Raw genomic sequence first — 27,651 nt, forward strand, 5'->3', positions numbered from 1 at the left:
AAGCCTGGCCCCCGCCGGCTGGGCGCGGGAACGTTCCCGGCGCCCCCTGAAAGACCGCGCTTGGTGAGCTCCTGTGAGGAAGGGGCGTAAGTGTCGCTAACCGCGCCTTGGAAACCCAGGCGTTACAAAATTGGATCGTGTAATATGAATGAGATGAACCTCGTTATCTTCCGTGTGGGCTGGCAGGAAGACATTCATTTTTCGTATGTGCTCTGGCTGCAGTTGTTCAGTGGTGGTTCTGATTCTGCATAAACTACTGGTTGCAAGAAATAAACGGCACTTTTTTACCTTTAGGTGCTGTAATTTCACGTCCTCTCAGTACTTAACAATTCTGAGGAAAAAAAAAAAGGCCCCTAACAGAGTGGTAACAGGGCAGTTAGTGTTCTCACACTACTACAGGTGTTGTCATCTGCTCATGCAACATTTAAACCAGTTTTGTGTGCTTGCAGGTGTCTACATGAGATGAAGGGCAGGAGTGAACCAAGCCTGGCTTCTCTGAATTCCTTCTTCTTGCAGTTGGTGGAGAGACCTGTGCTGCAACTTAGGTCGTGATGGTTCCAGAAGCCAAGTCCTCTGCTCTTGCATCCTCTGTGTACAGCTTTCCTGCCACCAAGTGAAGCGCAGCCAGCTGTAAATGCAACTTGCATGTCTGCAAACAGCGAAGACAGTGCTTGCTTGAAGAACGTGATTTACTTGTGTTCTGCTGCTCCAAGACACAACATCCTTCATCCTCATCTTGGTTGTTGGCTCAATATTTCATTGCTGGCAAGGCACCATTCTCCTACTGTATATTTCCCCATATGCCCTGTCTTTGTTCAAGGTTCGCTCTAGCATCAAAGGTCCTGCTTCTGCCAGATGCTTGCACCTGAGAGTAGTTTTATTATGTTAAATGAGTGTAACCTGAAACATGTGTGCCAGCATTTTGGAGATGGTGTAATTAGTCATAACAGTGCACCTGGTTCAGTCACCAAGTGGAAGGCGTGCTGGCTGGAATGTTATTGCAGCTAAAATGGCATTTAAATTGTTAGCAGGATTCAGCTGACAAAACAAAACTGAGCTTAGAGGGGATGGGGCCTCTTCAATATCAGATAAAAGTTCAAAGATTAAAAAAAATCACAAACTGCTTCAGAGGCTCCTGTTCCTGTGCAAGATTGTGTTTATTTACAGAACTCTGGTCCTAATGTCATCTTCTAGTATTGTGAAAGGGAATAAGGACTGTGGAGAATGCTTTCATTTATTTTCTTTTAGGAGGGACCACCATAGGTCTCTAGGGCTGAGAGCTTTATTTTTAGCCAGATACATATTTATATAAATATTATACTTTCTTATATGAAGAAAAAATGACAGCAGTCATAATGTTTATAAACCACGAATTTCTCAGATTCTCAACAAAACTTTTTAAAAAGTAGTTCATGGTTGTATTTCATTGCTCTTCTTACCACAAAAAGAAATGAGTGTAACTGCCCTCTGAAGGTCAGGTTTTTTTCCATATAGAAATACTGAATTTCTTTTGTCCATATACGCTATACATCAGTCTCCACAGGTTCCTGTGGGAGATGATGGTTTCTTCATGCTTCAGTTTACAGCCAGCTGTTTAAGACACATCTCTCGTACAGTGTTGTTAGTCTGTGGACCTTCTTGGGGGATCTTACTAGAAAAGTTTAGAGATTTGGCTGACAAACTCTATACTTCTATTTCTGTTCAATACCGATTTTCTGGGAAATGAGGTTCTCCACATTGAATAATATAGGGAGAGATCCTGACTTATAATTAAGACTGTAATAGGGCACAGCACATACTCTTGTCAACTTGATTCCTGCCTCCTGAATGTGCAGTTGTAAGTGATATTGTACTAGTTTGATTAAGTTTGTACAAACCAAGGGGATGTTAATCAGTTTCAAAAAGCATGAAGCAATTCAGTGCAGGCTGGTTTGTGGATTTTGGTGGCAGGATGGTGCTGGGGCTAAAAACTTAACTAAATAGTGAGAAGTTGAGGCCTATCTGAAATGTAAGAAATCAAAGTAAACCAGGGTATAAGCACTTATTCTCAGAAGCGTAAGCTGGCCCTTAAATGTTCCTAAACATACAAAAACCTGACAACAGGAAGTAAAGACTGTACCTGTGACAGGGAGAAGTTAACCTTTGATCCAACTAGTTACAGTGTAGAAGTCCTGTCAGTCACAACAACAGTGGCCTTGAAGTTTCCTATCTCAATAAGAATTTTAACAACAACATAGGGAATTTAACACAGACACCACCTTGGGAGACTCTAATGAATTATATGCCTGGTTGTTTTTGAGAGCAGAGTTTGAAAGAGTAAAGAATTCTTGACTTTAGGATGTTTAACAAGATGACTTCTGATTTAGAACGGCAGTATCAGTGGCCTGCCTCTTCCTGACACAAGTAGCAAAGGTGAAGCCGACATGGATACGGGGCACCTCAGACTGCCTGCGTGACACAGCCCTACTGAATTGATCCCATGGCAGCATTCTGTATCCTGGTCGAGACATTGGTGATCCTGATGACTTATGTATTGCACAAATTCATGACGACCTGGGACAAGCAGGTATTTTGAGTCTCTGAACGTTCATGGGAGTTCTTGAGGATCATAACTCTTCTTATGTCGCTTAGTTTGAGGTATGGCTTTGCTTTTGTTCTTAGCTTGGGACCAGCTTCAGTTCTAGGGAAAAAAAAAAAAGTGTAGGCAGATTGTAGTCTGGACCATAGATTAAAAGACAATTGCATCATCTGTCTTGCTGTTAATAGTGGACTGGGCTCCCATCTTCTGTAGGTCATCCCTTTAACATCCCTTTAGCTTACCTCGATAATACTGATGACCAACACCACTATGGAACCTGCAGCAGCAGTCGCTTCAGGGCTGGTGATAACACGCTGGTTGGTAAAGCAAGCTTTCTTTGCTGCCTCTGCTAAGTATAGCTATTTATATTTAATATTCACTTAGAAAGGAAAGTTATATGGAAAAAAATAATGAAAATACTGAATATATATTACTTATACTTGAAACAAAAACCTAAGTAACAAGGAAAGCAGAAAGTTTTTTATTTTAACTGGAGAAGTGCATGAGTTTATTAGGACTAAAAGCAACCTTTTTTTTTTTTTAAATCCAGCTAAAATTATTGATATAAATAGGCTGTAATAAGCTATACTAGATACAACATAAATGGGAATTAAAGGCAGAATGTTACAGAGACAGAAAGCTGGAGATATGAAGATAACTAATTCTTCAAATATATTAAATGCAAGAAGGCTACACGTTGCTTTCTTTGGTGTATTGATTCTTATACTTGATCTTGCATTGACTGAACTGAACGCAAACAGTTTAACACAGAAACAGTATTTTACAATTGAAGGCATGTCCCCAAATAGACAGGTTCTGCACAAAAGCAGGACTGCATGTAAACCGGACTTAAAACCAGAGAGTTCTAAAAAAGAACAAAGTCCCTGGTATATATTTTGACTTTATCTACAGTGGCTAAATATCTCAGTGTTTTCTATAAGTGTGCAAAATGGTGCATGCAATACCACGTCAGCTATCAGATCTAGAGCAGCAGGGAAGTGCCACTTCATTGCATATGCCTAGTCATGGTTATTTTTTGTACAGGGCATCTACCAACATGTAATAAAAATCTTTGAAAAAGCCACTGTTCTACTTTGGGAGGCAGAGTAAAAAAGGGTCATTTCAGATGCCTTACTGGGACACTTGTTCAGAAGAGAGATGACCTTTGTGAAAGAGATTCTTCAGCTTGATGCCTCATAAGGTGGGGGAAATCATCACAGCGGCTTCTGAAAACATCACTTAAGTGGATTTTCTAATGCTGTCAAGGACACTCAACAGTATGCTGGGACAGAGTTAAATTTAGGTACAAGGAAATATTTGCCTATCTAAAAAACAGTAGACTTGCACGATCAAATAGATAAATTGCTCTAAATGGAAATTACACTATGGAGATCAACACCATCAAGATATCAAGAGGATATTCAAATGGAAAACTCTCCTCTATTATACTGTGCTTTGCACTTAGCACCTTCCTTCTCAGGAACTCAAAACTCTTATTGTGCTAATACTAGCAAATTTAGCCTCACAACATCCAGTGAGGTAGGTAAGTTTACCCCCATTTCACAGATGGGAAAACTGAGGCAGAATTCTGAAGTGACTTGCCCAAGGTCCTGCAACTTGTCAGTGGCAAAACCAGGAATGTATTTTCAGAAGTCCAGATCCCAGACCTCTGTCCAATTAAAGTCCCTCCCTACTACCAAAAAGCAAGCAATATATGCAACTTTTTTTTCCTCCTGTTGCTGCCATAGTCCTGGTCACACAGAGGAATTGAATGATTTTTCCTGATTGAATTCCCGCTTTCTTTGGCAAAAAGCACCTGGTTCTGTCAAAGTGCTGTATTATGTTCTTTGCAGAGATGTTTCTTCTGAGGCACAATAAAAAAAGATGGTTTCCCCATGGCAGGGAGACTGTACAGGTCCAAATGAAGTAGAGTCTTATTTCTTGCAGAAGACCTGCTGCTTGGCATTCTTCACACGCTGTTCCTCTTTCAGGTTCTTCTGCCGCGCGTGTTTGCTGGATATGAGTTCCACGTGGTCTGAGGGGAACCAGCCTCTCTCCCGATCTGAAAGTTTTACCCCTTCTATCCATCCTGTGGTGTGGGGAAAAGCACAACATGAGACAAAACAGGCAAACATTTTTTCATTCTTCCCAAAAGGCCCCCTCCAAACAAGGCCCTAAGATCAGAGAAAAAGGTTCCCTTTCAGCTTCCAAATAATGTGTCTTAATGAAGATGAAGAGTCTCTTCATCCTCTCCATCCAACAATCAGGAATGAGAGGCTCCTTCTGAAGCCTGATTATGTCGTTAAAGCTTTACACTACTAGACTAACTTCCTACCCGTAATTTAAGATAGCCACTGTTCATTCTACTCACCATCATTGCTGTACTGCATAACCATGATGATATCTGCTTTCTCCAAAGCCAGCTCATCATTTTCCCGAGCCTTGTAACTCTTTACGCATTGAACCTGTGGTGCATCTAAAAGGAAGGAAAGATCGTAACGGTATACTAAAAAGCAACAGTAAACCTGTGTGCATCAGCCCCAGAGGAAGCAGGGGATAAGGGACTGCCCAAACACTAAAGAGCAGAAAACTGGAAGGGAGACTACAGGTCTTCTACCTCATGTGAGGAGTAAAAGCAGGGGAAATAACTGGCAGAACCTGGCACTGAGGGAAAGCCCATTTACAAAAAGGCAAGTATTCTGCCTTGGAGTAATTTTGGGATGTTCCACCTCCCAGTGACGCCAACTCCTCTGAGCCAGGCCACCCCCATTGCTGCAGTAGCAGAGCAGTCTCACCAGGGCATTCCAGGAGGTCCAGTTCTCCTCGCGGAGGAGCCAAAGCAGAGATCCACCTCAGCTTCTCACTGCTGGAAAACATCACCAGATAGGTGTCAGGATGTGTGAGCGATAGCAGTCTGATGATGGGAATGAGTATGTGTGCGCGTACAGGTTTGCTCACAGGAGGGGCTGGGGAGGGTACTTAGGGGAAGCAGAGAAAGTGGAAGTAGAGAAGGGGGATGGGAAAAGGCAAAAGCTCCCATTTTTTGGCGGCTGATGGTATGACATAACGTGGTAGTATTGTACAAGCGACTATGATGAGAGAGGAGCAAGGTGGTTCATTAGGTGCTTGTTATGGCAAGAGGGTGTTTTTCAAGTCCTCTGTTCAGCAGCTGCATTTGAAATTTCAGCATTTGGGTAGCTGAGGGACAACCATCAGGCTCCTGGGAGGTGTCTGGCTATGGTAGTGGGATATAGCGAGGGTAACCTTGAGCTCTTACTGTGTCTCTGTAAAAAACAAAAACTCCACTCGTAATTCTGAAGTAGAAAGAGTCGGAAAACATTTTTGTTTGTTCCATGCAGTTTCATCTCACACTTCTCCCCACGCACATCTGAGAAAGCGGCATGATCAAACACAACAAAACGTCCACCCCTGCAGGTAAAGAGGAGGAACAAAAACAAGTTGTGAGTTTTAAGGTGATGAGGGTTATAAAGTGAGTCCATGTCATTTTCTGATGTCAGGAAAGCAAAAGGCTTTTAATGAGTCTTCATCTGCTTCAGGCACCTTAAGCTTTGTTCTTGCCAGAAGTCTCAGAAGGCCAGAGAAGAGAGAGGGGACTTAATGAAAAGGGTAGAAATACTAAGCTCTGTCCTGTCAGAATTTCATTCAATAGCTTACAGCTTAAAAACAAAAACGTGTACCCCCTCCCAAAACTCCAACCCAGCCAACCAACAACTCGCTCAGTTTCTTGACAAACCAGCGAATTGCACAGTAGCTAATCATCCTGTCCTTTAGGAAGAAATTATTTACCAAGTAAAACTAGAATAAATTGTTATTATTCAAGTGTTTCACATCATAGAGATGGAGAGGCAGAATGGAAGTGTTGCACTAGGGACCAGAAGATATGTTGTAATTAAGAGTTGAGACTATCAGATTCCACACACTTGCACGATACTCACATAATGTAGGGTTAGGAGAGTGACTTGACAAATGCTGCCACTTGCTGGCAGGCAGAGGGAAAGGACTCTTTCACCAAAGCACAGACCCAGAAAGAGACAGGTATTTTAGAAGGGGCAGCAAGAATTGTGTTGAAGCACTCACTCCTTCGGCCGAGACAGGAGCAGACAGTCATTGAACAGATGTAGGTAGATGGGACGGGTGGTGACTTTCCATTTTGGACTCAGGGTGTTGAAGTCTAGTGCTGTCAACTCACCACACTTCACAAGTCGCCTTGACTGTGAGATGAGTGGGAATATCTGCAAGACAGAAATTAACATTTATGTCAAGTGTGTACAAAGAAATCAGTATCCATGAGGTTTAAATTTGCATTTTTGCCTTTCTCCAGAGGAAGCGTGCTTTCATCTCTCCAGCTGGACAGGAGTAAGTCATGGTAGGCACCTTCAGCTGAAGGCTGACATGAATGATTGGGCAAGAGAAGCACTGATGAAGAGCTGACCTGTGTATGATATTCTGGTTCAACAATTCTGTATATATTGGAGAGGAAAACAAAAATTAAGGGCAAGTGACTTTGTGAGGAAAGAGAAAAAATACACTAGGCTAGAGCAAGGCCCAGGAAATGGATGAGCTCACCTTGCACTCAAATTCAATCTTCTGGCTGAGGTAGATTAGCTCTTCAGTGCTCTTCATGCGCTGGACATTTTCATTGCAATCCTTGATGAGCTGCAGAGGAAAACAGATGGTCGGTGAGGTGGGAGCAGAACTGCCTGGTGGGATCAGTACTACTCCCAGGAGCCCCTCAAGAGTCACTGTAAGTGACAATTCCTTAGGCATCCTCCTGCAAAAGAAGTATTTTTCCAGGCGAGCATACTAAGCTTCTCCATACCTACAGCAATCACCCTTCTTTCTTAAGGAAGGTGTTCTTTAGATGAAGTCTCTGTGGTAAGTATTGTTTTAACAATTGCGGGGGGGGTACTAGAGACATCTCTCTCAGGTGACAGAGGTTGAATTGCTGGTCATTTGGAAGTAGCTCTTACTAGATGCTCCACTGTAAACACAGGAGGCCAATTAGATAAACATCAGCCCCGATTTTCCTACAACCCAGAGCTTGTTGCTACTAACTGTGAGGACAGGACACAATGAAACAGAGGTACTTCAGCCTGTACACTGCCTACGCAGCTGCCTGAGGTGATACAGGGCAGCTGGATAACAGTGTCACAGAGATAATGCTGGCTTGAACACAGCTGGAGTCTAAGGACTTCAGCGTATGACATCTTGTCCATCTACCTCAGACTGCAGTGCTTTGGGAGCTGTGCAGCAAGGAGATGCAATCCTAAGAGCTTTAAGGAAGCATACATCGTGTTGAACTCGTCTTGTAGGTAGAGAACAGGGGAGGGCTTGTAAGAGAGTGATGCTCCAAGAAGGTCAAATGATCACTATACAGAGCAGGAGCTAGCTAGGAACAACTCTAGCTTATGCTGCTGTACAAATTCCAGATAACAATTTGTCCCAGGAAGACTTTAAATATTGCCTCTCTAATAAATAGGATAAAAGAAAGGATCCAATAGAGTAATGTCTTCCCAATATTTTTAGCAATATTTTCTTGAGGGGGCTGGGGCAGTAGTTGATCACTGATTAGACAAAGGTAAGGAACACAAAAGGGGATTGGCAGTTAGGAGACTGGAGAGTCCTGAAAAAAGCAGCTCAATATCATTGTGCCGGTTCAGTTGCATCCCAGCTGGCTCCTGCTTCAGTGCTTTCTGCCACAGCTACACTGCACGTGCAGGAGAGTCACAGGAACACATTAATTTGTTACTGGTGAGGATCAATGACAAAGGCCCTCAACAAGGGTGAGGATAAATAAAAAGGACAGGGCCACTTAGGTGCCCTGCAGCTATGTGATGCATCATGGCTGTGGAGAATCACAGAATATCCTGAGTTGGAAGGGACCCACAAGGATCATTGAGTCCACACAGGGCAACCTAAAAGTTAAACCAGATATCAAAGAGTGTTGTCCAAACGCTTCTTGAACGCTGTCAGGCCATGACCACTTTCCTGGGGAGCTCGTTCCAGTGCTTGACCACCCTCTCAATGAAGAACTTTTTCCTAATACCCAATTTGAACGACCCCTGACACAGCTTTAAACTATTTCCTCACATCCTATCACCAGACACCAGGGAGAAGAGCACCACCCTCTCCACTTCCTCTCACAAGGAAGTTGTAGACAGCAAAGAGGTCACCCCTCAGTCTCCTCTCCTCTACGATGAACAAACCTAGTATCCTTAGCTGCTCCTCATAAGTCATGCCCTCTAGTCCTTTCACGATCATTGTTGTCACCCTTTGGACACGTTCTCATATTTTTACATCCTTCTTATACTGTGGAGCCCAAAACTGCACACAGTACTCGAGGTGAGGCCGCACCAATGCTGAGTATAGTGGGACAATCGCTTCTTTCAACCAGTTAGCTATGCTGTGCTTAGTGCGCCCTGTGATACAGTTGTCCCTTTTGACTGCCAGGGCCCATTGTTGACTCATATTGAGCCTACCATCAACCAAAACCCCCACATCCCCTTCCGCAGGGCTGCAGAATGAGTTGACGGCCTTACCTTTTCAAGTGCATCGTAAGCCTGTGTTGCTTGCACTTCCTCCTCAGACCCTGGCCGAGTTCTCTTCAGGATGTTCTGTGTGAGAGAAGAAGTTTTTCATAAAGCAGACAGGGAAAGCTGGATATATGTATCTGGGAGGGGTAGGAGAAACAAGGAAACACCAAGATGCCAACTTCAAGGGAGATTAAAGCAATAGTAGGTGACAAGATGTGGAGATAAGACCAGAAATTTGAGATGCAGAACGTTTCTGAAAAGCTGCATTGAACAGGGCATCCCTGAAAATCTAACTGTATTAACTATCATGTACAAGTTACATGGCATAGGAAGCAACCACTAATCCAAACACTAACAGCCTTACATACAGAATTGTTCTTTGCCTGATGCTTTTTCTCCTGTTCAAAAAAGGCTCAAATAATCAAAAAGAAGAATTTCATAGAAAGAGCTCAAAATTAATTTATTAGGGACTTGCTGGTTCCCTGTCTGGAAGGCCCCTATTGGTCAACGTTGCAAGCAAAGAGTGGAGACAGGCTGCCTTCCAGAGGGCAGCCAAGGAACCCTCGCTTTGTTTTCCTAGCAGGAAGCCAAAAAACTTCAATAAAACATAAATCAACATGTTCTGATAAGACTCCATACATTATTTATTGGAGTATGTGAAGTAGTGTTGCAACAAAGTCCTAACCAGTGTACAAACTGTACCGCCTCACAGAGGCTATCATATCCAGTTCCTGGTGCTGGTCTAACGCACAGCAGGCATTTGCACAATGACAAATGGGTTGTTTTTGCAAAGGCATATACACAATATATGCAACAGAGTGGCTTTAGATTATCTTGCCAAACTTGTCACAGATGCAACACAAAGGGCTGTATGCAGTCCTTCCACCCAGTGCTTGGAGCTAGCTCATATTTGTATGACTTTCAGACTTGAAGAAGGATCAGCTTGAGAGAAACTGTAGGAAAGCAGAGAATCACCAGTTACCTGTAGGAGGAGTTTGAGTCGAGTGATGCGCTGGAAAGGGAGGATGAGGAAGGATTTAAGTGAGAGGCGCTGGCATACTGGATCACTTTCCAGTCTCTCCAGGACATGCTGGAACCCTGCATTTCCATTGCTGTGGGAGTGGTAAAGAAAGAAGACATCCAGGCATCAGAGCAAATAAATAGTCTTCCTAATATCAGATTTCAGCAAGTGTTGGAGTACTCCCAACAGTCAGGTTTTGTCCCTGGGGCAGTAGATGTCAAGAAACTGTGCCACTGCTGAGGAAGAGCAAGTATGGGTTTACAACAGCTATAGAAGGACAGAAGTACAACTGTTATTATATCTTTCCTTTTTCTGCCACAGCCCTCTGGAATAAAAGCCAGAAGTAACACCTACATTTCGATTCCCCCCTATCAGTAGGGCACCGTTCACAGAAACAGTGGTGGTTTGTACTCTTCCCTTACACTGCATGGTCCAGCTCCAGGGCCTGTGTCCAGGGTCTGGAAACAGCTGCCTCCCCTCTGTCACTGCTCCTGAGAGCAGTTGCCTTTTCCCCCCAGTGTCTCTCTCACCCTCTTAAACACAGCCACTGCCATCCCATCCAGTTTTCCACACTGGGCAGCAGCAGATAAAAGGCTAATGGTATGAAAGTAGCACTGGCCACCAGAATAGCCAATCCCATATCCTTGAAAATATGGGGAAGAAGGTTTTGTAGGCCCAGTAGATGTTGCCCTAGACAATATCCTGCAGGTCCTTTCTGTGTGGAACTGAGCCTTCCCTGAAGGGAATCAACTGCAAGACTCGATCTCTCCCAGTCAGCAGCACCCAGAGATGGTGCCTGAATAACCTGTTGGGAACAGTGTGTTCTCCTGGAATCACTGTAGCTTCACTGGAATTGGGTTGTTATGAAGGGAAGCAGTGCAAAAGTGCCAAGGAAACCTTGCTCAGGACTGGGCCGCTGCCTAAGCAATGCTTGGTTGCGCCACCGGGTACAGAAAAGAAGGGCAAGAAGTGTTCCACTCCACCACCCAGAGCAAGAGAGACCAATGGTGTTCTCTGGCCCCAGGAATTTCAGTCCATTTTAAAGACTCCTGGATAGCCAGTTCAAGCTTACTGACAGCAGCCTTATTTTTCTTAATTACAGAACCACAGAATGGTTGAGGTTGGAAGTTTCATTTGAAATTATCACTTTCAGGTTCTTAGTAGTCTGAAAACCACAGACTGAAAACTGCTATCCAGGACAGTCGTTTTTGCTCTCTAGACAGAAAGAACAGCCTGCAACACAATCATATATTAATTATTCTTTCCTTTTCCAGTGCTATGGGAGAGGAGCCTGCAGTAGCACTTGTCCTGCTGTCCCAAACACCACTGAATTGAAGAAGGTTCCTGCCTGTTCTTCAGGGGATGTACTGTGAGAGCTGCCCAAAAGCCTGTACCTGCTGCATTCTCCATCATTTGAAAGAGTGAATATCCGAGGTGCAGCAAGGGAAATAAGACGGGGAAGAATGGTGCAACAAATGAAAAAACTTACAGTAACCGCTGGAAGGTTTGCTCCTGATATGTCTGGTTTGTTACATATGGTAGATACACTCTGCGGAACTCGGGGGCATGTTTCAGCGCCACATCACACACGTGGAAGGTGAACATGTCCTCTTCAAATTTCTCCTCCAAGTCAAAGAGGAAACTGCAGCACATCGTTGTGGTGCCATAAAAGGAGAGGGAAATACCAACGTCATTTAGTAAAGCAGGAACATCCTCAGTCCTCTAAAATCCTGACAGCCCACATATAAGCAGAAGACAGCTCTTTACTTCTAGGTAGAGCATAATGCCTGTACAATGACAATTTAGGGCTAGATATCAGGAGGGAAGAAGCAGAGGCGTAAAACCTCTGTTCCTGAGAGGTCATACTTCTAAAGGCATGGTCAGGCAACAACTGAAAATTAAGACATCACCAGAATAATCCCACTAGTAGAAATGGAAAAGGTTGCAGCAAACCTTACTAGCTTAGCGATATATGTAGCTAGGAGAAAAGCAGAACAGAATTCTGTTCAACATACAGGATTCCTTGCATGTGGGGTCATGTCTACATTTTATGACTTACGCTCAGTTGATTCACATTAGGTTCTGTCAAGTGATGGCTGTAACTTACTTTTTTTCCCCCCTCTCTTGTGCAGCTGCTTCTTTTGTCTTGTATTTGGCAGGAACTGCATTTGGTTTGGGCTGAGGTCTAGTTAGTCAAGTTTAGTTGTAGTTGAAGCCAATAGGGCATGGCTACAGTAGCATTTTGAACATTTTGATTTCCTGCAATGAGCTCTGTGCACAATTGTGCCATAATATCTAGGACTTAACACAAAGATTTACATTGCCTTGTCACCTAAAAAGGTGAATGTTCCTTTCGGGGCAGTGTTGGTATGCACTCACAAAGTGCTGCGTGCGTGTATCTACCTTTCAGGTCAGCGAACACACAGAATAGGAGTGAGAGAGGTTATTGACAGAAATGATGGGCTGTGTCTGTGCTTCATGGAGGGTGTTAGTCCTGGAAGCAAAGGGCCATATCTCACCTGGCGCTGACATCGCGTACATCATGAAGGCGGGAGAAAAGCCATTGACGCTCTTGATTGGTGAGCATTGCCTGGAGCTCTGCTGATCGCTGGAAGTGATCCACTGCCACATTTAAACTGCGCAGGTATGAAGCCTCAGACATTATCAACTCAAACTTAGCCTGGAGAGATGAAAGGAAGCACAGCATCAGTAAACTATGCAAGTCTGTGAGGAATCTTACAGAGAGGAGATGGGGCAAAGCAAGAAAACCTCTCAGTAAATGGTATAAGTAGTGCGTAATTGCAGAAGAGAGGCTTTAGGAATGAAGGGCAAGCATGCCATTATATATAGTCTTCCTTTCTCTCTTTCAAAGACAGACTTGTGGTATGACTTAAAAGAAAAATAGCTACCTGCTTTCATTTTACTTTTTATTCCCCCTCAACTCTGCTTTCACTAGGTTCCCTGTTTTACATGCGCCTGTAAGTTTTCCAGCATCCGCATCACCATTTCTCCTTCATCATGATCACCATTTCTCCTTCATCATGTTTCCAATGCTGTTGGTTTTGCCTCTGTCTCTAGATCCACTTCTCAGTTCCTCTCATTTTCCTTAACCAGTTTCTCTATGTACCATTTTGCCGAACCCATACGTCTTCCTGTTTCCTCTCAGCCCTGCAGCTCACGCAAGTCAATTTGGAAAACTCACGCTCTACCCCAGCAGCTACAATTCACTGTGACTTTATTAGCATTGCTCATAAGCTTATGTGTGGGAGAATGCTGGAAGTCTTCTACTTTAATATTCCTTTTTGCATTAAACATGCTTAAAATTCCTTGTTTCATCTCGTTCCAATTTCCCCAGGTCTGTTTTCATGAAGTTACTGATATGGTCCAGAGCCCATCCTTCAGTGCTCCTTTTCTTTACAGTTCTGAACTTCAGTGCTGTAGTACTTCAGCATACTACTTCACAAGTGCTGGTACCACATGCCCATACTGCTTACATAGGTAGAATTGACTGCTACATTCAACCACCTGCATTCCCACATCAGAATTTTTGCTCTCCACTTTAACCACTCTTCTGGGGACTCTTTCTTGACTACAGATCACCCATCTACCTCGTTACACCTGTCCATTACCTCTTGCAGCTTCTGCTCATCGCGGGACATGTTGAGGAGTATTCTGCTGCCCCGTATCATAGGGATATCCTGCCAGAGGGACGCAGTAGACGAGACTGACAGACGTTGCAAATACGAGTCCTGAGGAGACAGTACTTTCCTCCGTAGCCTCGGGGAGCTTGGGAAACTCGACTCTATATCCTCTGCGAAAGAATCCACTCTCTTCTGGCTTTGAATGGCCTTGTTCAGAACCACATCACTGTACTCCTGATACAGCAATCTTGCTGTGAAGAGAGGCATATACATTTACAGTTTCTATAGCAGCTACTCACCCTCTGCTTCAATCTGGAGAAAACTCTGTTACTGTCTCAGATTAGTATAACTGGATATATTAGACCACATGCGCCTGCTGTAAGTAAAGCTCACCAGCTGCCCGAGTAGACTTCAGGACTCTGGTTTCACTGCCTCCACTGAACACCACTCTCTAACACTCCCTCCTTGCTACCATGTGGCAGCAACCCCTCTCCTTTGTGCTCACTGCAGGAGATATGATGGAGGAGAGGGGTCTGCCACAGAACTCCAGGCAGAAGGTACTTACAGGAGTTTATCAGTTTGGAGTGCCGGCGCTTGAAGTTCTCCCTTGCATCTGCAGGTTTCTTCTCTCTGTCGGGGAATAAGGATTTGGAAACAAAGAGTGAATGAAGAGCACAGCACCAGCTTATCCAAATCTTATCAACAGATCTGTCACAGCAAGGACCTCTCTTTCCAACAGGCTCAAGCTCCGCGTGCTTTACTTAACAAAGTTTGGCTTAATGGAAACACTGTTCTAAAGGGACAGAAATACTTCTGTTGCAATGGGGTCCTCTTCTGGAAGGCACAGACTGAAATACAGGCCTAAGTAATTTTATTATAGTATTCTACTCCTTATCATCATCTTTGGTCCCTCAGGAACAACAGAGAGCATCAAGTGTCTGTGCTACAGGGGGATGAGGGCAACTTCTAAGGGGCCTTTGAGAGACTTACCGCAATATAACTGTTTCTGAACTGACTGGTGGTTCCCTGTGTGTCTTGTGGACTTCTTCCTCTGGAGGAAAAGCTGGATGAATATAACACAATTAGAAAGTAAACTCATAAGTCCGTTTTTACAGTCAAGCTACAATCCAAATGATACACAGATACCACTTACCTATACCCCACCTAAGTGATGGTCTTGGGCTGGAATACAGGTGCCCTCCTGACCTTTATTTCTGGGTCAGAAACATTCTGGTTTTAATAATCCTTGACATTACTTACACTTTACATCTGTTACTTAGCCACATTCGCTTTTTATACAAAGAAAAAGGCTGACACTTTCAGCAATGAGAGTAACTCCAAGAGCTTCCCTCTCCGGCTGCCCAAGTGAAGACACTGCCTGTGGGGCCTATTTGGTGCTGCCTTTCCCCTTCCAGCAACTTGGGCCAGGCATCAGAGGATCAACAGACCCAAAGTCACTAGGCATATCTGAAAGTCTTAAGACTTTCTTTTGCGGATGTTGAGACCTGAAAAAACTCTCAGTGTCTTCTGGGGAGGAAATGCTGGAAAATCTAACAAAGTCACTCCTGTGAAGAGTCTTAGAAGAGATGGGGCCTGAGAATGAATGCTGTAATCCAATTCGCACATTTATGTACTATGAGAGCATTCACAAACTGCTGTTTGAGTCATCTTCTGTTTATGCAAAAAGGGGAAAGTGTGGATTTTTCTTTTGTTTTGTAAGGGATTTAATTAAATAAGGTGTGAAGAAATTCCGTATAAAATTCATTGGAAGCAGGACAAGGAAGAAAGCCCAAAGACTGAGCTGTAAGTATGGGTTGGGGAAAGATAGTACTGTTGCCTGGAACATTTTAAAATTTGGAACCAAGGATTTACAGCTCAAACACATGAACATATCTTGATTCAAGCCAAACTTTTTACACCCCTCCATGCCCCCATCCTTTTCCTCTGTGCCAAAAATCCGGCACGTTGTGGAGTTTGGAAAATAAACTAAGAGCTGAGAAGAAGCAAGTATGTCTAAAGATCACATAAGATATAATAAAGAACAGCCATGCATCTTGACAGTAAGTACTGCCTGAATGAGCTGCATTACAGATGATGCATGTTTTCCATTTGTGACATCAGTGATTTGGCTTCTATGCAAGTTGGGACCTTGGATTTGACAAATTTTCATTCTTATCTGTAATCTCACATCCTACATTCTCAGGAAGATCATCTCTTTCAGAAGGTCAGATTGGAACCTAAAGGTGTCAGTTGCAAAATAAACGGAGGCAGCAAATAGACAAGGAACTAAAACATGCGGTAACAGATACGGGCCACTGCGGGTGTGTGCATGCGTTCTCCTTACTGCTTGGAAACGGGCTGCTACAAGTGCAGCAAAATGCAACGGCCATGTGATGGCAGCAGAGACGACGGGCAGAAGCTCTGAACTGAGACCCACCAAGAAACTCAATCCTGCAGGTAGGCCAAAATAGCCCGTGTCACTGAGTAAGGGTGGCAGTTCATTAAACACGGAGAAGGGACAAAAAGAGAAACTGGATGCAAAGCCAAGGGACGAGGGATCCATGAAGTGAGATGAGCTCTCTGTTGCAGGTGTTAGTGTGAAAAGAGGGGACTGAGCCCCTGAGTGCAGCCCTACCCAAGAGAACAAGCGGGATGCACTGGTTACAGGGCAGCAGAGAGGAGCGAGGGGAGATCTGGGAGCAGGGAGCTTGGGGCAGGGCAGCAAGGGGACTCAGCGAGGAGTGTTACCAGACAGGCACAAGAGCAATGCCGAGCTCTCAGCTTTCATGCCTCTCTATCACATTGACTATTTGATTTAATCCTACCTAAGTTTGGGGGCTGGGGGGGAAATGGAGGAGAGGACTCACCCTGCAAGATGTCTGGTGGTACTGACATCCTCTTCAGGCCCTGACGATGCCAGTCCTTGCTTTTTACTCTGCGTTTAATTGGGTTTTCTTGACTGGCTGCTGGCTCCTGTGCAACTACTCTGATCACTTTCTTGTCTGGCCAACTTGATGATTTTTCCAAGGGTGGATGTCTGGACATTTCCTCCTTTGGCTGAGCTACCAACTGGTGTCCTCCTTCTCTTTCCATCCTTTGCTTGACCCTCCTCTCACCTTCTGTTTTCTCTGTGGTTGACAGTGGAGCTTGGATGTTCTTTGTGTCCACACCAAAGATGCCTGCCTGTTGCTCCCATCGCAGCTCCCCTGAGACCTCCTCCTCTTGGCAGGTCGTTCTGGTGGTTGGTGGTGATGGAGGGCTGAGTTGGAGGAAGTGGATTGGATTGGTGAACGCTAGCATCGGAAGTGGCTGTGTAGAGTCTCTGCTCTTGGAGTCTGTGGATGCTATCAGGCCTTCCAGCGAGGGCCAAGAAGGCTGGTCAGGTGAGGATCTTCCACACTGCATATCCATGTGCTGGTACACTGTTTCAGGGCTGGTGTCAGAGTAGCCAGCCAATGCTTCATTTCCAACAGTAGAAAAGCTTTTGGCCAACAAACTGACCCCTGAGTCATCAGAAGTCTCTATATCATGGGTACCTGAGTCACCGAGATCCCACTCTCTAGTTACTGGAACAAGGTCATCTTTCTCCGCTACATCTTCTCCATCGGAAGCAGAGGCCACAGTGTTAGAATCAGACACAGAGGCGGCAGTCCGGAGAGGATGGCTTATAGTAGGGTGAATGGCTAGTAACTTATTATCGTCCATACCACAGTCGAGATGTGGCCTGGAGGAGGATACAGGAGCCAGCGGCTGGTAACTTCCAAGGGCTGGAGGTTGAGCAAGGTGGTTTGCATTAGGTGCAGGGGCCTGAGCTTTACTGGGGCTTTGGGCATGGCAAGGAGGATGAGGAAGCTGTTTGACATCAGGCTCAGATGCCAGAGGTAGGCTTGAGTGTGACACAGGGGACAGAGGTTGTTCTTGCTGGTTCACAGCAAGGACTGTATCTTCTTCAGAGGGCCAAATTAGGGTGCTCAGGACACTGGAGATTCTGGATCCAGGCTCTTTGTGGTTTATACTGCAGTCAGGCTGATCAAGTAAAGGTATTTGTTGTGCTTCATGATCCACATTTGGTCCCATTTCTTTTCCTTGGATGACGGCACTTTTTTCTGGGGGTTTTTGCTGAATTGTCTCTGCATGGTTCAGGGGAGTGGAAGTTCTGCCTGATGTTTCAGGTGGTTCCAGAGGCCCTGCAATGACAGACACAGTCCTCCTATCCTCAGGAAGGCTCCCCTCTAGAGGGAGACAGCTTGTGTATATTACAGAGAAAGAAGACGGGCCTCTGAGGTCTTCATGAAAGCCTTCCTCAGAGGTAAGAAGTTCATGGGAAGTGTTGGCCTCCCCTGGATCCGTACTTACGATAGCAGTTTCCCCTGATGTTGGGTGTCGCACTTGTACAGAAGCAGCTTGGTTGGCTGGCTTCTCTACAGAGTCTAGCAGTTTGTTCAGGTTGGTGTCAGGACAGTGCTCTGGGGTCACAGAGGCTGTTCCACTATCACCCTCTTGCTGTGGGCCAAGTGTTGAAGCCACAGAGGTGACTTCTGAGGCTAAAGCTGGAATGAAGTCCTGAAGCTCAGATTTTCCCAAATTTTCTCTAATGGGATGAGGATCTATGGGATCAGGTGGTTCCAAGTTCTTGGTGCCAGAGGAAGGGTGTGCTGGAACAGAAGCCTCTGGGTTCTCTGTGCTAGAAGGTGCTGCCGCTCCTCCATGGAATGATGCACCCCTTTTATCAGACCTTTGGACAGCATTTCCATGCTCATCACTGTGCTCATCCTCCCTGCCCAGTCTTGTCCTGACATCCCAGTCAGCTTCTCCAATATCCTGACCACCGATGGAAAAGCGGCCAGAGTCTTCTAGGTCTTCTGCCTGGTCAGAGATACGACATGTGTGTGGAGGCACCACTGGAGTTTCACCCACTGGGTTATTTGAGGACAGAGGGCTGACTGCAGGTGGCTGACATCCAGAACCTGCTTCTGCAACGTGAGCTTTTAGCAGTACACCCTCACCAGGACACTGATCCACAGAGGCAGGTTCCCCAGGAAGAAACGCTGATCCTGTTTGCTCAGCCAAAAAAACATTCTCCAAACCACACAAGTCCACATTATGCCTGGGAACAGAAGCTATCTCTGACCGAAAAGCTGACGACAGAGCCTCCAGTTTGAGCTCTTCCTGCACTTTGAGCTCTTCCCTCTGCAGTAGTTGTTCCTGCTCATTTCGTTCCTTGTTTTTCTGATCTTTGGGCTCCAAAGATTTTCCTTCTTCTGGCAGATTCTGCTCTTTACACAATTTCTTCTCCTCTTCCCGCTGAAGTTCAGATGCTGCCGCCTTCTGTGCTGGTTCCTTATGCTGTGAAGTAGTCACTTCAATTTTTTTAGCAGTATCCTTTGCTTGGAAGGCACTGTCTGTTGGAGAGGCAGGTCTGCCCCCTGTTTTTCTTTGATCATCTTCAAGATGAAGGCATTTGGAAGCGGATGAATTTTCTTTAGGAATTATTATTGTTCCCTGGTCTTTGACCATGCTGCTATTCCTTTTTTCACCAGCTGAGATGTTTCCTTCTGCCTGTAGTGAACTTATTCGGCTGTCATCTGATAAGGTGGAAGACAATGGATGGGAAGAGGAAAACCCTTCCGAACGCTGGAGTGCTCTTGTGCTTTCCTTAGCATCTTCAGAAGTGTGAGGTTTAGCTATGTCCTCTACTGCTTCCTCTGAGGTAGGTTGCTCATCAGTTGCTGGTGCCACTTTTTTGCTGTTTTGCTTCTGCTCTGCACCAGGATCAACCTCCTGCAAAGAATCTGTGGAGATCATATCCAAAAATGGCTCAGCCTTATAATGCCCCTCTGAAATGGTTTTACACACCAAGAAGCATTTAGGTGTCTCTTTCTGAGAGGAAATGGCATCAGCCAAAGGAGGTTTTGGATGCCGTGCCTGAGGGTCTGAGCCACAAAAAGCCAGTTCTGCCTGGCACTGAGAAAACTCAGTGCTGAGGTCCACAGCCTGCAGGATGGCATTGCCAGGGGCTGGCCCATCCTGGACTGTACTGGGAGAGGAAGAATCCTGGTTGATTTCCAGGTCAACCAGCTCTACTTGCTTAAGTTTCAGAGGACAATCCAGTCCATCCTCTTCTAAAAGCATTTCTCCTTCCAAGAGTCCCTCTTGAGGCTCTGCATCACCTTGTTCTTGTTCCAGTCCTGCTGGCACTTTTTGCACAGGGTTAGAGGGTCTGCCCAGCATCTCTGCTGCTTTCCCTGGAGCAGAAAGGCAATCCTCGGGAGTGCTGAGCTCTGCTCCCTTTGCAGAGTCAGACAGGCTGGTGCTCATTTCAGCTGATGCGTGAGGGTCATGATGCTCTCTTTTGACTGCTGTAGAATCCCAAGCTTCTCCAACAGCGCTGCTGGCTTCTGGGGGAGTGGTACCTCCCTCACTGGTTTCTTCAGACTCCATCAGTGACACATCCTGCTAAAGAAAAATGCATATTTCTGTTACTACTACAGAATGATAGGGTGGCTCTAATTGTCTTAAGAGACTTTTAAAAACAAGTACTAATGCAGTACTGAGAGAAACTCAGAAACTGAGAAAAAAAAAACGAAAAATACATACTTAAGTGAGTGATGAGACTTGGGAAACAAATACCAAGACTGAGAGTAGGCAAACACACAATGTAAGCTTGCAATATGAGAGTAATGACAAAATGAAACTACTAGTGTCTTTTTAGTTTTACATGCAAATCCAGAAAGTGACTTTGGTCAAAGACCAGAGGTGCTATCTCTCTGTAATGGCTGCAGTGCAATTTATGAAAAGTGTTGGCCACAGCTGTCTTTCTCAAACCCAAAAGGGGACACCAGAAGGCATTCAGAGAACAAGAAAATAATCAAAATCCCTATTAATTTTTGCAGGACATGGTAGACGAATACTCATGACTTCTTCTAGTAGCTGGCTGAGTCTTAAAGATCTCTTTGATTTCAACAGGGAAAAGCCTGTACTTTGGAGCTGATGGCTCTCTTTACAGCTCTCTCTGTATGTATGTGCAACACAGGGCCTTACTGATCATAGGAATGATTACCAAGACATGGGAATGTAAGAATTTGATGAACAACTAGGGCATGACACAAGACATGAGATATTTGAAGGTTGTAAACCACATGGATTGAGAGGAGTACCTCTGGTGTGTGTGGACATACCTACAGACTACAAAGAGAAGCTATATCATCATTTAGTCTGCTCTTTTAGGGAGGGGGAAAAAAATCATCTCAGGATTGTTGGACAGTTTCCCAAAGGATATAGTGGAATTTCCCATCTATTATTGCATTTGAAGTTCAGACATGACAAAGCACTAGGGAATGTACATTTGGGAAATGCCTACGAAAAGGATGGTAGCATCTGATTCACCACTTTTATCTTTCTGGCTTCTACCTACCCCATGACCCACAATACCTACCTTAAAAGACATAAGAAAGAGACAAACCTTAATGATTCCCCTCCCTTTTCTTCTGCCTTTGGGACACTTTCTCTAGGGTTCCAGCCTGACTTCTCTATTCCCTATCCCCTGCTAATCAGAAATAGGTTATAAATTGCTGCTTCGGGCTCCTTCACATACACTGGGTACCCTTCCAGCCATACCAGAGCTTGTACTTTAGCCCTGAAGGATTTCCTGCAATGTTCAGCCACAGTCAGACTTACCCCTGAACAAAGCTTCAGAGTCCTCCTCCTTCATCCTATCTTACAGATATCTAAGTTTCCAGACATAAATGGATAGCCCTGCATCTTTTGGTCAGAGAAACCATTCCACATTTCTTCATGTAAAAGCTTGCTAGCTGTTCAGTGGTAAAAAAAGCCCCAAGGCCTGGCTCTGGACTATTCGTAACGCTCGTGCAAAAAATTCCTTTTCTTGCTCAAAGCAATGAAATCTATATGCTTTTTCTTTCTCTGGCATTCCTAATTTCCAAATTCCCTACAATTTTAAGAATAGCATTTTGTCCAGAGTTTCAACTGCTGTTGGGGGGCACGTGTGACAATTTCAACTTGGGAGACTCACAGAGAAAGGAAAGTCTCTGCATGGAAAGAGAAACCTTTGAGATCAACAGCGATTTCCTTGTGCTGGAGTGGCTCTGTATCACAAGTAACTTTTTCTGATCCCACACAGAAAATAAAAGCAATAACAGCATGATTACATCTGGACTAATTGTCCCAGTTAACGCCATAGTCAGGGAATGCCTGACCTGAAAGCTGGTTTAGATTATATTTTCCCTTAAATCAAAGTGAAACAGAACACCTGCTCTGAAAGCAATGAGTCCATGCTCTGGAGTTAAAACTGAAGCGTTATATACACCTTAATCATGGGGACTGTCATCATCTTATAGCTTTTTGAAAAATGGGGAAAAAAATGAGTTAACTAGTTGAGTTAGCTCATCAGTTAACTTTGTTCCCACATATTTTTTCTCATGTAATCTTTAATTTTTGTTTATATTGAAAAGATAATCTTTTTGCAAAACCAGACCAAAACTGTGATTATTTAGTAATTTGGATTTCCCCCCACCCCCTCTCAAAGTAGAGAGTAGTTGTAAATAGTTACAATTTCAACAAACACTATGTTTCAAAGAGATATGTCCATTCAGAAAGTTCCCACGGGGCTTAGAATCATAGAATCATGGAATCGTTTAGGTTGGAAAAGACCTTTAAGATCATCAAGTCCAACCATTAACCTAACACTGCCATCCCACCACTACACCATGTCCCTAAGCACCTCATCTGCCCGTCTTTTAAATACCTCCAGGGATGGGGACTCGACCACTTCTCCAGGCAGCCCATTCCAATGCCTGATAACCCTTTCTGTGAAGAAATTTTTCCTAATGTCTAATCTAAACCTTCCCTGGTGCAACTTGAGGTCATTTCCCCTCGTCCTATTGCCTGTTACCTGGGACAAGAAACCAACACCCACCTCGCTACAGCCTTCTTTCAGGCAGTTGTAGAGGGCGATAAGGTCTCCTCTCAGCCTCCTCTTCTCCAGGCTGAACAACCCCAGTTCCCTCAGCCGCTCCTCACGGGACTTGTGCTCCAGACCCCTCACCAGCTTTGTTGCCCTTCTCTGGACACGCTCCAGCACCTCAATGTCCTTCTTGTAGTGAGGGGCACAAAACTGAACACAGTCTTTGAGGTGCAGCCTCACCAGTGCTGAGTACAGGGCCACGATCACTTCCCTGCCCCTGCTGGCAACACTATTCCTGATACAAGCCAGGATGGCATTGGCCTTCTTGGCCACCTGGGCACACTGCTGGCTCATATTCAGCTGGCTGTCAACCAGTACCCCCAGGTCCTTTTCCACCAGGCAGCTTTCCAGCCACTCTTCCCCAGGCCAGTAGCGTTGCATGGGGTTGTTGTGACCAAAGTGCAGGACCCAGCACTTGGCCTTGTTAAACCTCATACAATTAGCCTTGGCACATCGATCCAGCCTGTCCAGATGCCTCTGCAGAGCCCTGCTCCCCTTGAGCAGATCGATATTCCCACCCAGTTTGGTGTCATCTGCTAAGTTACTGAGGGTGCACTCAATCCCCTCATCCAGGTCACTGATAAAGATATTACACAGAACTGGAACGCTTCTGCCATGTCTTACTGCTGCCAGCTAATAGCAAACTACTTTGGTGCTGCTAAGCCGTCTTTGGAAACTGTTGTACGTGGGAAGGTACAGGACTGTCACGAAGAAGCTCCAGCACAAAAACAAGACAGCTTGGCAGAGCTAAGAAAGTAGCAGGGTCATAAACTTGTAAGCAGCCACCTTCTCCAAGACAGGATCAACTTTACCTATGTTGTCCCCAACAGGTACATCTACCCCTCCTTTAACAAAGCTTCCATGATTGCATTAGATCACTCTTGCGCTGCCCTGCTCTGAACTCTTCTTGCTATCTAACTTGAGTCTCCTCTGCTACGTGACTGGAAAAATACTGCTTATCACACCTAATACAGACAGTTTTCAAAAACAGGCTCCCCAGGAGCAGAGAGACTGTTTAGGGAGACGGGTGGTCTTGGACACAAGCTGATGGCTAAAGAAGGTTTACTACTACTAAAGACAGGATGGCCTATAAAGTTCTGAATAGCAAGATCCTCAAACTCAAGGCCACACTCTGTGAGGGGAAGAAGAACTGTGCTGTTACAGATGTACACAACACTGAACTTCCTCTTATTAAGCTCAAAGACTCAGTTTCCACTTCTCTGGCTCTGTTGCAAGGGATTTGGACAGGTGAAAGGACAAGTTTAAAGCTGCATTTGGAGCAGTTCCATGATGATACTGTGAGACAGCGTAGAGGGAGGTGCACAGCAGATCAACACTGGAAGCTGCCAAGTGAGATTTGTCTCATCATATTACTGCCAGGTGTTTTGCACACCTCAGGGAGAGCAAGAGAGATGCTTTGGGAAGCAAGGCAGGAGAAGGGACAGGCAAACTTTCTGCAGAGACAGCAGGGAAGAACTTGCACTTCTAGTCAGAGAAACAGTTAAGCTCCTGCTTGAAGGCTGGTTCACTGTAGTGAAAGATGCAAATGTCTGAGCAAATAAGGATTTAATGGAGATGGGAGAGAAAACAATAAAACAAGACTGACTACACCTGTAGCCTCACATACGGAGGAGCTACATACAAAAGCCTAGTAGTGACTGGCAGAGATTGCCTGTGGAGCACTGCTGTGTTATGCTCCCACTACAGGTCAGCTTGGCCCTCCACCAGAGGAGGGCCCAGGAGACACTCAGGAGCTGGGCAAGCCAAAGCAAACTTTTGATTCACACTTGCAGTCAAGCCAATAACATGACAGACAAGCATACAGGACCCAATCTGGCAACTGCCAACTTCTAGCAGGCTACACAAACTATCCCAGAAACCTCACCATTACTGCTGTTGGGGCCTACTGGTCTTTCACATCTCTCTGGATCAGATGTTGAGTGTCCCATCTCTCCCTCTGCTCTAGCAGTACTTCTCAAGTGAGGTGCTCTGATGGCCCCTGTTTAGATAAAGCTAAAGGCTGCAAAATCCAGCACTTCAGCACATGTACACACAGCAGTGCGAAGCAGCTACCGCCTAACTCATAAGTGGTCCTGGATGCATAAACTCACTGCAAGCTTGAACCATGAGAGGGTGCAGCTGGCTGCACGTCAGCGTGAAAACAAAGGGGCAATGTTTGGTCATGCTGCAGTAAGGAGCACAAGATTTGGGAGAGGAAGGGTGAGGAAGGTGGCCAGCTGAGCAAAATGGGACAGCAGTGAAAGTACTAGCAGGCAAACCAATTCCTGAGATGACGCACACATCCATCTGCAGCTTTCCCAGATTACAGAAGGCAATGTGAATGTCCTACTTCCTTCCAGTGTGGGTTAATTCACCTGGATGGAGATGACAAACACTTCTGGTTTTAAATAGAAAGTACCTCACCTTCCCTCCCCTCCTCCTCCAACACACAAGAAAGGAGAAATAACAAGTACTATCAAGCACAGACAAGCCCTTCAGCTAGCCAGGAAACAAGGCAACACAGAATTAAGCAGAGCCCCAAGATTCTCCTCCTCCAGAACTGGGGAGAAACGTAGCTTTTCAGTGTGCCCCTTTCACCCTCCCCACATGGCGCTGGCCTCTGCCCCCGCAGTGGGGTGGCCGTGCTCCCCATCCCACTCCCCCTGCCACTGGTGCTGGGGCGGCCCACAGGCCCAGGCTGGTGCAAACACACTTCTGGCTGTGAAAGCTCTGCCTCTGCCCTGCAACAGCAGGCTGGGCCCGGCTGCCCCGCCAGAGCTGCACCAGCAGCCAGAGACACTCCGCAGCCTGCCAGGCTGCTGGTGGGTGCACCAGGGGCGCCCCTCCCCGTCTCTCCTCCTTTTCACTGATGCAGCAATGAGAGCTTCTGCCCGTGAGAGGGGAAAGCCATTCACAACAACCACTGAGCAGCATGGACAAGGACATCGATTTTCTTATTAAAACAAAGGCTTTCCCAAACAATCCATTGCTCGGGCATATCCTTGGTGTAGAAATGCCAAAGCCAGCTCAGCTGGAAAACATGTGGGCTGTGACCCCCAGCCGAGGGGCAACAAGGCTGCCCTGAGCCCCTTCCTGCTATTTCATCTCAGCTTAATCATCTCTGTCACACAGTTTAGACAGACTGTAAAAGGAGTTGGGTCAGTGGGTGCCAGCTCAGAGCCTGCCTTTCTCCATACAAAATCCAGAGCTCACCGTGCAGGAAAATTGCTGCCAGAGTTACGATCTGCCCCAGGAGGAGGCCACGCTTTCTTTCTGTTCATCGAGACACTCAGGAAAGTTGTTGGTGCAACTGCTCTAACACAAAGCCTGCCCTACCGCAAGTCTCAATTTTTATTTTGATACAGCTACTTGTGCCATGCTTAGGCCTGCTTTCTCAGCTGGATACCCACTCCACATGAGGGATGCCCGCTGCATGCACTCCTCTGCAAAGAGATGGTTACTGAACTTCATCCACCACCCCTGGGCTGCTCTATCACTGTACAGCCCATCGAGAGAGGTGAAGGAGCGGGGTGAAAACTCTTGAGCTCAGGAAGAGATTACACAGGGCACTAGAGATAAGAATGAAGGAGGGAAACAAGGTTACATGGAGACAGCTTTGAAGGTACGGAGAGCAGACAGAGGTTACTGAAGGAAAGAACATATAGAATAAGAAAAGCAATCTAAATTTAAAGGTGTGTGCCAAAATAACATAGATTCTACTGCTGTGCTGAATGGTCTATGTGCTGTTAGTATTCTGAGAACTAGGAGTCGCCTCAATTGTTTCGGGCAAGGGGAAAAAAAAAAAACCCCAAACCCGTCGATAGTACCTGATCTGGAAATTGCATCTGAGCTGCTACTAAAGCTCAGAAGTGAGTGAGACCTCTCAGTCACACCAGGGCAGGCAGTTGCCTGAATTCTGACACTCTCAGTAGCATCTCACTAGCTTTCACTCGTGGTAGGCATGATATCATCATATCACATCAAGACATACCGAACCTATGAATTATCTAACAATTCACTAACTGAGAAAAAAAATAAGGATACCTTTCCTATATTTGTTTCCATTTAAGTGGATTATAATATTTAATGCTAACTTAAAAAAAAAAAAAGCCAAATAAACATTTTTAAGTAGAACAAAATTTCACCTTGGAAGTTGCTACCGAACATTTGCCAAACAGCAAGTGTAGACCATGTCTTGGATTGCACATTGCACTTCCCATAGATGCAATAAAAATCATTCAGTCTTAAGATAAAATGAAGCCACCTGTATATCAAAAAACCTGGTTCACTTTAAGCACAGTTTAAGTTTTATATTCATAAAAGCACTGGATAAGCCTTGATATTCTGCAGTCTTCTGGTACGGGAACAAACAAGAACGGTGGGTAGCTCCCACTGCTGTGGCTTAGTAGAAAGACTGTTGATGCTATGGGGTAGATAGAGGAAGAGTTCCCTCAGTGAAAGCAACGTACAGAGTCACTGCAAGTTGGCTCTCTACAGGTATCTCTACACACTTTGGGGTTGGAGAGACAACTGACAGAAACATCTAGGGCACAAAAGGAAGTGAAGACTTCCGAGATGTAAGCTATGATGCGCAGTCTTGGCTGCTAGCAGCACATGATATACATTCCTAGAGAGCAGGTTTGCGATAAACCAGAGGAGTTCTCAGTTTCTTTTTAAACAGTGATTCAGGACCTAGATGGGAGAGATTCTCCAGTTAGCAGCAGAAATTTCATAGTCTCTTACTATGCTACAGAAGCATGAGCCAGAATCCCACGCTGCTGTTTTTGTCTCAGATTAAAGAATGCTAATGTTTGCACCAAACCATTTTGACAGATGCAAATGCCATTAAAACATCAAAGGGCTTGGAAACACAC

The 27,651-nt window shown here is 45.2% G+C and overlaps 2 protein-coding genes across 2 annotated transcripts in view; both read right to left on the reverse strand.

The window, feature by feature from the left end:
• The window catches only part of NOBOX (NOBOX oogenesis homeobox), a 17,879-nt gene extending 17,681 nt beyond the window's left edge, over positions 1-198 (reverse strand). Inside the window, exon 1 of the mRNA XM_035892081.1 lies at positions 102-198. Within this exon, the coding sequence (XP_035747974.1) occupies positions 102-198 (97 nt within the window). The remainder of the gene's footprint in view (positions 1-101) is intronic.
• A 3,003-nt stretch (positions 199-3,201) lies between these two features.
• Positions 3,202-27,651, reverse strand: part of ARHGEF5 (Rho guanine nucleotide exchange factor 5) — a 38,161-nt gene continuing 13,711 nt past the window's right edge. Inside the window, 16 exon segments of the mRNA XM_035892086.1 lie at positions 3,202-4,667; positions 4,950-5,054; positions 5,374-5,444; positions 5,856-5,889; positions 5,892-6,007; positions 6,677-6,831; positions 7,166-7,255; positions 9,139-9,213; positions 10,115-10,244; positions 11,643-11,795; positions 12,673-12,833; positions 13,783-14,045; positions 14,360-14,424; positions 14,785-14,862; positions 15,005-15,008; positions 16,662-20,250. Coding sequence (XP_035747979.1) covers positions 4,513-4,667; positions 4,950-5,054; positions 5,374-5,444; positions 5,856-5,889; positions 5,892-6,007; positions 6,677-6,831; positions 7,166-7,255; positions 9,139-9,213; positions 10,115-10,244; positions 11,643-11,795; positions 12,673-12,833; positions 13,783-14,045; positions 14,360-14,424; positions 14,785-14,862; positions 15,005-15,008; positions 16,662-20,235 — 5,229 coding nt within the window. The 5' untranslated portion in view covers positions 20,236-20,250 and the 3' untranslated portion in view covers positions 3,202-4,512.

This window comes from Egretta garzetta, unplaced genomic scaffold (genome assembly GCF_000687185.1).
Source record: "Egretta garzetta isolate BGI_Z169 unplaced genomic scaffold, ASM68718v1 scaffold293, whole genome shotgun sequence".
Classification (NCBI taxonomy): domain Eukaryota; kingdom Metazoa; phylum Chordata; class Aves; order Pelecaniformes; family Ardeidae; genus Egretta; species Egretta garzetta.